General features: G+C 42.7%; 1 protein-coding gene across 4 annotated transcripts in view; it reads right to left on the reverse strand.

The window, feature by feature from the left end:
- Nucleotides 1-12,416, reverse strand: part of SUFU (SUFU negative regulator of hedgehog signaling) — a 70,463-nt gene that overhangs the window by 20,641 nt on the left and 37,406 nt on the right. For 2 of the 4 annotated variants that reach the window (XM_083738025.1, XM_083738024.1), the window contains exons 9-11: nucleotides 12,259-12,300; nucleotides 4,546-4,680; nucleotides 3,583-3,721 (exon numbers count right to left, since the gene is read on the reverse strand). In XM_083738025.1, coding sequence (XP_083594151.1) covers nucleotides 3,583-3,721; nucleotides 4,546-4,680; nucleotides 12,259-12,300 — 316 coding nt within the window. The remainder of the gene's footprint in view (nucleotides 1-3,582; nucleotides 3,722-4,545; nucleotides 4,681-12,258; nucleotides 12,301-12,416) is intronic. The other 2 variants (XM_083738027.1, XM_083738026.1) reach the window with 1 other exon arrangement.

Consider the following 12,416-nt stretch of genomic DNA (forward strand, 5'->3'; position numbering starts at 1 on the left):
TATGAAAAATGGAAAGTACATGCATCAAGTACTGGCAATGGTAGTTTTTTTTGGGGGGTCCAAACTTTTGGTGTGGAAGCTAAATCCAAACATGACAGAAGCCTTATTTTGGTGTTCAGTCATCTCACATGTAAGCAAAGTGGGGCCAACCGTTGAAATCAAACCATGAAGTCAAACAAAATGGGATCTGTAGTCACTGCAAGTCAGCTCATCAGTGGCAGCTGCAAGCCCCACTTCCAGCAGGGACTGGTTGCACTCATGAGACCCTGTGTAGAACCAATCCCAGAAGCGGATTTGACACCCATTTTAAAAGGCACCAAATAAAAGCCCCCTACCAATGCAGCTGTGTCTTTTTACCTGCCTTACACCTGACATGTGACATCAAGTGTGGGGTAAGTGGACATGGATTGGGGGAAATTGCCTCCAGAGGTGTCTCACCACTGCTGTAATCCATTGGACGTGTGGCTGTCTTTCAACAATGTTCACTGAGACAGAGTGTGTGCCTATTAACAGATACTGACTGCCAGGGATTTTATTATTTCAGAGTTAAAACATGTAGACTGGATTTCAGTTTGCTTCCAAGGTTTTGTTTGTTTGTTTTTACCAGAGAAGTGAGTAGTTTGCTTCCAAGTTAAATGCAAAATACTGGGTTATGTTTTGTTTTCCTTTTAAAGCCTTAAACAGGCTAAGGCCAGGGTATCTAAGAGCAGCCCTGCTGGATCAGACAAGGGGATGAGCTGCTTTTTCTTGCTCAATTCACCTTCACCTTGGCAAGATTAGTACTTAAAGTGGAGCTAATCAATTCTTGGTAAACACACCTTGTTCCTGTAGAACTATGATCTTAAGGTTTTTGGCAGCTGATTTTCTGTAAGGTAGTAATAATAGAAGGAAAAGGTGCTTTGGAAACATGAGTGCCATATTTCCAAAGAAGGCATACAAAACACTGGTTGACCTCTGTGTCAAGATTCAGAGAGCACAGCTGGATTGCTGACTGCTAAAAGGTTTAAAGATCTTTCTATAAGGATGTACATTGTATTTAATTTATAGCTGAACATTTACATTTCATCATGTTCAGAATCAAGAAAAGTCCAACCTGGATCTTTCTTAGTTCAGGCACATGCTCATCTTTATATCCACATGCTCACATTTACATCCATCCTTGCTATCATGATTTCCTGGTGGTTTTTACATTAGGAAACATAATATAATCCTCTGAATGTCTACTCAGGAGTAAATCCCATTTTGTTCTGTGGAGCTTATTCCCAAGTAAACGGGCAAAGGCCTATAGTCTGAATCTTACTACATTCTCTTTTGTTATCGTTATCCAAAACATGCTTTCCATTTAGAGCCAAATACCTTTATGCTTCTAATGAGGAGTCAAAAGCACTCGTATAGAGGTCACATTTTTTACACTTTCATACATCTCCCACTTCCTTGCTAGACAAAAATGAAACACAGAGCTGGGTATGAGTAGACACTGTTAGGTACAGAATTGAACAGGGAGTAAATATGGTTGGGTATCCAGCCCCAACGAGGATAAGCAACTGGTAGTTTAGTTCTTTGTTGGCAAAACACTCAACTACATCAGCTCCTAAGGTGCAAGGGATATACACAGCACTCCTACTAATTAGCTAGCTAGGTACCTACTTCTTCAGACTTGTACTCTGGCCCAGACAGTTGGAGCAACCATGCCCCTTCCAGCTCACTTAAGCCCCCTCACACAAGCAACTGGCGACTTCACCTACACAGCAGCTCCAGCTGCTCCTATCACTTTAAGCCCCTCCTTGTCCTTGGAGACAGCGGGGGAGGGACAGAGGAGCCCCCTGCCGCTGCCTGCCCGCCCGGACTCTTCCTCTTCCTCCAACCCCAGCTCCTATCTCACAGGTGGAACAGAACCCCACAAATTGCTGGCCTCTTTCCCTGCCCCATCCTCCTACCCCCGTGCCTTCTCTGCCCACCCCTTGGGACTCCTGCTTGTCCCTGACATTGGGGAATTCTTTATCTGATTATACAAAACCTCTGCTGAGGACAAATGTGCTCTTCCATCCCTCCAAACATGGGTTGTGCCAAGCTGCTATTTCATTTCGAAAACTAAGAATATTATACAACTACAGGTTCACCTACTAACCTGCTTGCTCTAGGCCCTAACTACTCATTCTAGCTTTCCTATATCTGTCAGTTATGTCTAATTATAGGGCAGGTAGCAGCAAGAAGGACGGCCAGAGGTGCATGAAACTGGGTAAGGTTATTTCCAAAAATGCCACACCCACAACCAGCAAATGTAGATCATTCTTTGTTTATTCTGAAAAGGGTCTGTACTTTCAGTCTGTGCTTTCTTAACAGCCGGAGCACTAACTGAGAAGCTATACAGGGCTCTTCAATACATTCCCACATGGACAAATCCTAAAAAGCCATTATCTGGAGCAAATATTCAGAGGCCACAGGCAATAGTACAAGACCCAGAACAATGGACTAGATCCTTTGAGTGTCTATCCTAAATCATTAGTGTGCTGGGAAAGCGAATCCATTTCTCAGAAAACAAGCTGACAGGGACTTCCTACAGCTCTTTGACATGTTCTAAAAGTGTATCAGGCTCATACGCCTTAAGAATTTATTTATTTTTTTAAAAAGTTCATACCCAGCCCAATTGTGACACCTACAGGAGCAAAGAACTGAAGGGTTCTTAGGAAAGAAATGCATCTTGAAAAATGTGAGGGGGCAGAAATGGCCACACATCTAAACTTCCTGTCCTTTTCTTAACTAGTTGTAGATTATATACACAAAGCTACAGCCTTTGAAAGTATTTCAAGATGAGAAAGAGTCCTAACCTAACTGTATCTTGTGAGATACAGAAGCCATGCAGAGTTCCATCCTTCATAGGCATGGATTTCACTCAGTTGTTTCAAATAGTTCCTCTATTTCCTGCCCCCACTAGCTCATTCTAGAGGATGTACGCAGTTATGATGGCAGGATTTTAGGAAGGGTGAAACATACACAGTGTACAAAGGGGCCGGGAGAAGTGCTGTCATTTCTAGGAATTCATGTTCTGGATATCTTAAGAAAAAAACTCTTATATCAAAAGTGTGTTACATTTTCATGTTAAGGGAAGAGGAATTCTATGCCTCTCTGCTCAAAAACCAGGCCTCTTCACAAGAGCGCCCTAGGCGAAGATTATTTTGCAAGATTCCCATTTCTGCAGTTTTGATTTTCCTTTTGAGTTTTTCAAGGCTTCAAGTATTGTAACCTTATCTTCTAGGCTGCATTGTGCTGTTCAGAAACAGTAACTACAAGAGGTAGCTGCATTGCAGTGGTAAGAGAGGGAATTAGAGGATGCAGAGTTTGTAAAATGTTCTGGGATTCTGGGAGAGAAAATTGCTGTTTACACAGAAGAGAGTATTAGAGACTGCCATTACTTTTTGGCTTTAAATTCTCTTTCCTAAACACTTCAAAAGAAACTGCAGCAGAATGCAAGGGCCTCCTTGGCCTAAAAATAATATAGCAAAATGAAGTGAAGAAATGTTCTTTTGGGAAGAAGGAAGGAGTGACTGCAGCAAGATGGAAAGAAGATGAGAGGGCTCTTACTTGTAACCAAGGCCCATGTGCTGCATATGGATGCTCCTCTGTAGCAAAGGCCCCTTCAACTCCTGTTGACACAAAAGTGATTGCTGTATCTCCCGTAATACTTTTGTATGTAAAGTGCCGTCCATGTAATAGTCTGCCCCTGGAAGAGTAAATATAAACACTCATAAATGTGATTTCTAAATCCACAGTATCTTCTCCATGTGACACACTGCTATATCATAAGCACTAAACTACTCAGGTCTCACAGCAAGTAAGCACATTACTCTAAATTCACAGATAATAAAAAAGTAAGGCATAAGTGGGTGAACATAACATGACCACAGTAACCTATGATTAAGGCCCTTGCTGACTATTTTGGCCCTGGGTAAAAAAGAAGACGACGACTTAGATTTGACCTGTGTTTCAGTTTCAATACTGATGAGCATAGTGCAGCCTCATGGTTTCACACCACAGGGAATTAGCTTCTACACTACTGAGTGTGTTATAAGGGAGCTCAAGTGAAAGCAATTCCATACCAAAACTCCACTTTCGATAACCACACTCGATTGTACTCTTCCTCACTAACTGCAATACACAATCTTTCATAAATCAGTCAAATCAGCTGACAATTACTTAGGATTCTATCGATACAGGGCTGTATATTGGACTAGATTATGATAAAAGCAGTGCCTTGTGTACCAGTGCATTATTATTAGCATGTACATTCACAAGTGAATGTTACATGGACAAAATGCCTTGTTAAATGGCAACAGTGTGCTTGAAGTGACAGCAGCAAGAGGGTGGTAGTTCACAGAAAGCTGTAGCTCACATAATTATAGAGTTGGAATCGACACCGAGGAGCATCTCATCCAATGCCTTGCAATGCAAGAATATGCAGCAATACCATACGGGGTTCGAACCTGCAACCTTGGAGTTATCAGCACCACGCTCTAACCAACTGAGCGAACCAGGCTCACTACTCACCTTAAACAAAGTGGAATCAATGCTCCTGATTCCTGGTTGAATTTCAGGTGCACACTCTCAAGCTGTCTTGTGCGAATCAACTCATGAGGAATAATTGTTGCCGAGCTTTCACTTTCTAGGCTGTCCTTCCGACTCCTAAGAAAAAGAAAAACATAGGCGTGAATTTAGAGCCCAAGACCAATACCCTGCTTTACATCACTTTGTAAAGAAGATTTTTATTAATGGCAAAGGCAGACAGCTGTGCCCTGGAAAATGGACAACACACTTTTCCAACAGAGAGGAGCATGGCTGTATGCAACCATCCTCAGCAAATGTACACTATGTTCTACCCTCCAAATTAATATTCTAGTGTATCACATGCAATTTTGATCCAGTAATTCTGGCTCACAGGCAGCTTATTCTCCATCTCTCTCTCTCTCTCTCTCTCTCTCTCTCTCTCTCTCTCTCTCAATAAATAAATAAATAAATAAATAAATAAATAAATAATTTTTTATTTATACCCCGCCCTTCCTGGTTCAGAAAACCGGGCTCAGGGTGGCTAACAACATATTTAAAACACTTAATTGATGCAACAAAAAACAGCATAAAATACAATATAAAATGTGAATAACAATAAATTCAGAATTCAAAAATCAATTTAGGGGGGAAATCCACCCAAAAATCCATCTTCATGTGTTCCAAAGTGGTAACAGTAAGCATGGGGGTGCAGTAGGGTAAAGTGTGCTAGGTCCACCACTATTGCCTTCAAACCTATGAAAGAATTCCAATACACACAGGAAGCCACTACAGATACAAAAGCCTTCCGACTGCAGACAGACATTCTCCTTTCCCAAGGCAGAAGGCAAAAAAATAGAGAGAGGAGGGGTGAGGGATGAAATGAACACACTTGTAAATATTCATAATATTGCCTTTTCACAGTTAAAGACCCACAGACATATTTTCCAGAGGATTTTTCACTGCGCAGCCTAGCCAGATCCTATCACGGATGGCCTATTTTTACAGGAATCTTATAAGGCACTGTGACTATCCTCTTCAACGTAGAAACAACCTTTCTGCCAATTTTATTATCATAGTGAGCTAGAATCAGTGTGAGAAGTTACTGATGCCTCTAAGACATCTAAGTGTCTGTTAACACTTAGTATTGATTCAAATATACATTCACACACAATGGTACCTGAAGACTTGAAACGACTTCCTAAGTGGTACTCAACTAGTCTGGTTGCCTTAGAAGCAAAGTTTCAAACACTGTTATATGGAATTTTAAAGAGATCAGGTCAGTTCTTACAGTGCTGCTTGATTTACATACGGGAATTAGTGAAGGTGTATATCAGGAGCACGGTCTGAAGGCAGTGTGAGGTCCAAACACAAGGTCAGAATGAGAAGCAAGATCTGAAGGCAGTCTCAAGTCCAAAAATCAGGGTGGTGGTGAGACGTCCTAGCAAACAGTTTGGTAATCAGGGGATATTTAAGTCTAGGAGCTGGTGCACACATTGTTCCAGGACTCTGTCTAGAACTGAAGGCTTTTAAGCCTCAAGTCTTCAGAGCCCCGACTTGTGAAGAGTGGCTTATTCTCAAATATCTCTTTGCTCAAGTGGATACTTTATTCCTTAGGCAAGTACCTGCAGCTGGAGATTAACCAATTCTGCATCATTAGATACCTGCACTCCTGAGGACTAGGTGGCCACTTGGCATCTGTCTCTAACACAAAGATGGGGTTACCTGTCCTGAGGGCACAGAATCAACAGATCTCCTTCAAGAGCCATTGCCAAAGACTGCACCATTGTGATTTTAGCTTCAGGAACTCCATGTAAGCCCTCAAAAAGGATTCCTCCAGGAGGGACATGACATTGGATCACTTCTCAGTTAGCCGGTTGTTCACATGCAATAAATATCCATAGATAACTGCCTTCAGGTTATACAACCCTGACAAACCTGGTCAGGACTCTTTGCAAAAGTTTGGATTTGGAAAACTTTGTCAACCCTTCCTCAACATTTCCTGCCAGTTTCCCCAGTGAGGCACAAATCCAGTTGAAAGAATCACACCTAAGCCAGTAAAAGTTTTATTAATGCCAACCTCTCTATAAGATACTAGCCATTCTTTAATAGACGGAAGGCATAAAGAAAGGATGGGGAAACTACGGTTCTCTGGATATTGCTGGACTCTAGCTCCTAACATTCCTAGTTATTGGCCACCCTGGTTGGGGCCAATAGAGGAGCCCAACAACATTTGAAGGGCCACTGGTTCCCTACGCTGACTTAGATGACTATAATCTAAGGGTGAAAAAAGGGAATAAATCTCTCCATGCAAATAGTGAAGAAAGATGTGAACAAAACCTTTTGTGATTTCATCTAAGGCAAGCATGGGGAATACTTTTCAACAAAGGGTGACAGATTCCTGTGGGCAACCTTCCAGGGTGTTCATGCCAGTCATGCATACAGCCAGATCCAAAAGCAAGTAGAACAATGGATGTGACTCTTACCTTTCTTATAACAGGCTATATCCCAGCTATGTACAACTCAGAGATTTCTGCACATCTCCACTCTGACAACCAATAGAAATGGCAAGGACACATTCCTCCGAGGGTACAGAGCAGGGCTGGTGAGAAATATGGATGGGGAGAGAGGCCAGAGATTCCCCACCCAATTTAATGAACCCTGGCAAGAAGTGCAGAGGAGGATGTCTTCCATGACTCACTGATTTATTCCAGCCCACCATTTCAGAACTGTTGCCATGTGGGTCATAGAACATTCAGGTTGATACAGCTGGAACCTCTGGAGAAAATATATTTCACTCCCCGCCAAATGCTTTCAAACTAGATAGGATACGGAACCGCACTGATGTATAGCTGGGTCTTTGTTTTTTGTTTTTTAAAAACCCAACCATAGCATGGAGCAGACTCTTGAATAATGAGTTTGGCAGTTTATCATTTTGTTCTAAAATAACTGAACAGCCAATTGACCACTAAGTTAAGCTTTCTTGATCTATAATGTACATTTAGCAAAATTATCCTGCTACCCACACATTCTATTTATCTGACACTAACTCCTAAAAGAATGATATAGTCACCAGAAAAATATCAAATTTTGGCTGTGAGTCGTGGAAGACTTGCTCCCTGCCTTACTAGCCTGTTCCACCTGGCTTGGGAGGGCAGAGCCCTGACTGACTCCAGCTACAAAAGCTGAGGCTGCTGAATAGACTCTTGGGTTGGGGTATTGTTTAGGAGGGATTGTTGGGGGTTTTTTTTTGGTGCTGTTATATTATTTTTTGTATGTTTATGTTTACATCTTATTTACATCTTATTCATGCAGAAATTGTTCAATAATGGTTGTGTACTTTTGATATGCTTTATTCGTTGTTTTTGACTACTTTCTATATGTTTGTAATTATGTAGATCTTTTCACGTGTAAGCCGTCTTGAACATGGTTTTAAGAATGGAAAGACGGCATACAAATTACCATATTTTTCCGTGTATAAGACTAGGGTTTTTTTAACCAGAAAATTAGGTTTAAAATTGGGGCTTGTCTTATACACACGTAGTGCTAAAGAGTGTTTTCTTAATGTGGAGTCTCTCAAAATAGGGGGTGTCCTATACACGGAAAAAATACAGTAAATGGTGATGGAGAAATTTTTCATCCATAAGTTGCAAGCTAAGAAAACAGTTGCAAACCTTATGGACACTGGAATCAAACTGTCTTTACTCTGTAGTTATAATAAAAAATGAGATTAAGTATTCATCGTAATGCTAAAAAAAGGGCAGAATTCATGCTTTTACTCTGATGCTCCAACTGTGACAATATATTTGGCTCTAGTGTTGAAGCAGTAATAATGGCAGCTGTGTGTTTCTCCAGACAGCAATTTACAAGTAAATTTACAAGTTTTGGGGATTAGGCTCACATTATGTTTTTGTATGAGGTCCACTGCTGAGCGAACCCTAAACCACAGGAGTTCTAGGGCATAATGGAAATAACTGAATCCACTTAGATTTACTTAGCCGTGCTTCTGTTTACAAAAACCCCAGATAGAACTGTTCTTACTGTAGATTGTGCTCTAGTGTTAACTTGCCCACATGAATTGTACTTCAGTGCCAACTTCTCCATCGCCAAGCCCTAATCACAAGATCAGGTTCATTCATCTTACTGAGAAGGGGGTTGCTATTGACCAGAGCACCAAACTACACATGAAACAACAGTGACCAGAATGCAAATGCCATGTTGTCCAAATGCAGTGTTATGCATCCAGAACCGCTGTAGCTGGGTCCACAGAACGTCATAGATCAATAGAATATTCCGTACTATTGCATAAAGGTGTCTCTGCAGTTTCAGAAGCCCGTATCTTTTTCTGGCAAGAGTGTAGCTGCACCACTATCAACAGCATATGTTGTGTATCTGATCACAGGTTACATTATAGTTACATATTCCAGCGTTCATTCTGGACTGATACAGAATAGGCTGTTAGCATAACAAGGGATATTTATGCACCATATTTTTTGCTCTATAAGACACACTTTCCCCCTCCTAAAAAGTAAGGGGAAATGGGTGTGTGTGTGTTATGCAGCGAATGCAGGCGGGAGGCTCTGCTCAGCGCTCCCTTTAAAGAGCCACACGCACACTCTGCGTGCTCTTTAAAGGGAGCGCGGCTCTTGGGGGAGCTGGCTGTCTTGGTTTATTTAGCTGTGCGCAGCCTCTCCCGGCCAGAGAGGCTGTGCGCAGTTAAATAAGCCAGGACAGCAAGCAGGATCCCACTGGCTGTTCTAGCTTCTGGCTTAGCCATGGCATAAAGTCTCCGCAAGGGAGTGGGGAGCCTTCATCCCGCTGCCCTGTGGAGGCTTTGCGCAGCTATCCCTGGCTTTTGCGGGAGGTGGGAGAAGGGACAGAGCATGCGGCTCTTGCGGGAGGAAAGCCAATAGGCTTGCTTTTGCTGAAGCCAGGAGGGCAAGAGGGATCGGTGCGCACCGATCCCGCTTGCTCTCCTGGCTTCAGGGGTAGCCCCGCAAAGCCTCCTGAGTGAAGATGGAGGAGCGTTCCCTCTTAGCTCCGGATGCTTTGCGTTCCTTTCTTATTTCTTGTTTTCCTCCCCTAAAAACTAGGTGCATCCAATTGTCTGGTGCATCTAATAGAGCGAAAAAATACAGTACTTTTCTTTCTCAGAAAAACGAACAGAACAGATTTAAAAGTCCATGAACCCTCCACATGCCTTTTGCTGCTGCAATTTCCTCCTTAAAGCCCTGCCTGCTCCAGTATTCCAGAAGTCTGTTCCCCTAACCTGAACCGTGCCTCATTTCCTGGCTTGACCACATCCTGATGAGCTTCTTCTCAAAACATGACAATATATTTAGTCCCTGGAATAAGCTCCCTGTAACCCATATGTGATTGAGATTTGCTGGTTCTAACTCTTAAACCAAGAGATTTTCTTTACAGAGTGACTCCGGAAGCGTAGAATTCCCCATATAATTTTTCTCCTAAGTGAAGGCCCTTCTCTTTGCCTTGCCAACCTTTGAATGGGAGGGTACTGGAAGGGCCACCCACACATTAGATGTTCAATAACCTACACACTAAGCTGAAAACCAAGTATGCAGGAGATTTTCACATTCTTCAAGAATGAATGAAAATCCATGTCTGGCCTTTGCAAAAGAAGGCAATCTAGATAGGGGGGTGTGGGAGAGAATCAGTGTGGGAGAGGAAGAACCCAATAATTCATTACTGAACTCTCTTTTATCTAAAAATTATAGCTTTAAAAATGACAATTAAGCATGCCTTTTGTTTCAATTACTTGTATTTTTGTGACCACCCATCTTGGCCTCTCCCTGCTCCTTCCCAAAAGCGTTAGTAAAAGGTGGCACAAGTTTTCTTTTTTTGCAGTAACTAGCACATAAACATATTGTAAACATCTCCACCAGACTGAATGCTTCACCCAACCAACACAAATAATTCATGATCCTCGGTTTGCATCCAGAAAGAAATGAAACAAAAAACTGACAAAAGCCAAGGCTGCTGTGTTAGGAGAGGGAGAGCATTTGAATGAGAGCAGTGTGCCGGAAATGCCCCAGTTTGAAGACTGCATATCTAGCATTTTATGGAACTGGAGGGGAATCTGAGATTAAAGCTCATTCCCTAGTGATTGAAGGATTGTGGGAGGTGTAAGTGTGGGCAGTTGTCAGATTAATTCTTTAGATGATTAAATTTCTTTTTGTTTCTTTAAAGCTGTTTGTAGTCATGTTTGAAGTCTCTTCATTCTGAGCGAGTGTAATGCTGCAGTTACCAAGGTGACTTTTGCTGACTTTCAACTATTTCTTCCTCCATCTTCTGTTCTTACCAACAGCCTGAATTGGTTTTTAAATCTTGTGAACTGAGATGAACAACAGTGCTGTTAGCTGCAGCCACATTAGACTTTGGCACTGGGCTTGTGCAGCAGTTGGCTAAACTGGTAACTTGCCGCAAAACCACATACAGTGGTGCCTCGCAAGACGAAATTAATTCGTTCCGCAAGTTTTTCGTCTTGCGAAGCACGGTTTCCCATAGGAATGCATTGAAAATCAATCAATGCGTTCCTATGGAAACCGCCTTCAGACCAGGTCCGGGGACAGTCTGTCCCCCAACCTCTTCTGAAGGCGGGGGGGGGGGGCAAGGGCTTTTCTTCCCACCCCCAGCATTTTAAAAAACCCCGGGACAGCAGAGGACTTCTCCGCTGTCCCAGGGCGATTTAAAAGCCCCCGGGAAGGCAGGCAGGGGGGACAAAGACTTTTGCCCCCCGCCAGCCTTCAGAAGAGGTCCTGGACCTCTTCTGAATGCCAGCGGGGAGCGAAAGTCTTTGCTCCCCCCCCCGCCTGCCTTCAAAAGCCGTCCGGGATAGCGGGAACCACTTCCCTGCTATCCCAGACTGCTTTTAAAATGCTGGCGGTGGGGAGCAAAGCCTTTCGGCCCCCGCCGGCCTTCCTGGACCTCTTCTGAAGGCTGGAGGGGGGGAAAGGCTTTGCTCCCCACCGCCAGCATTTAAAAGAGGTCCCCGGAGATTTCCCTATGGGCTTTCTTCTTGCGAAGCAAGCCCATAGGGAAATTCGTCTTGCGAAGCAACTCGCTAACAGAAAACCCTTTCGTCTTGCGGGTTTTCCGTCTTGCGAGGCATTCGTCTTGCGGGGCACCACTGTACGGCAGCATCTCCTTATCTTTTTACTATATGCAAAATGACTGAAGAAACAACCTGGTTAAAACACGCCATGACCACATGCACAAACCTGCAACCACCGTTGGTCCTCTTGCCACATTAGAAATGGCTGGCTGAAATCAGCATCCCTTTATGCCAATTAGTAAAAATGTTTAGGCCCCTGGAGATATTCCAACATTTACTTGCTACACAAAGTTTAACCATTCCATTCTTGGTTTAAAATAAAAGTCACATGCACAAAACTACCACAGACACAGAACTCCTTGCAAACTCTTACTTTGCAGCAAACTATATTTTGCAATTTTATCCAAACCAGGCAAATTCTAGTTTGCAAAAGCCAGAGATTGCAATCAAAGCAGAGTTCACAGGTAGCTGAAGAAGGAATCTAACCACACAAATTCAAGGCTCAATAATATAATGCCAAACCACAGTTTGATGCTACATTTGAACTGACACTATGTCCATTTTATATGCTAGGATAGTACAATTCAGCAAACAGGGAAATGATAATTAGATGTTAGTAGAGTTTAACTTGCATGTAGTGCAACAACCTTGGCACTGTGAAAGTCAGTCTCCTCTGCTTCACAACTGAACTGGAAAAAAGACAGCATTAGAGCACTATTAAGCTGAGTAAGACATTTATACTTCAATTTTGCCATATTCATAGTTGAGAAAGCCTTACTGCCTAGAATATTGCTTTGGTTAACCC

Source organism: Podarcis gaigeae (genome assembly GCF_964106915.1).
Source record: "Podarcis gaigeae genome assembly, chromosome: 5".
Lineage (NCBI taxonomy): Eukaryota > Metazoa > Chordata > Lepidosauria > Squamata > Lacertidae > Podarcis > Podarcis gaigeae.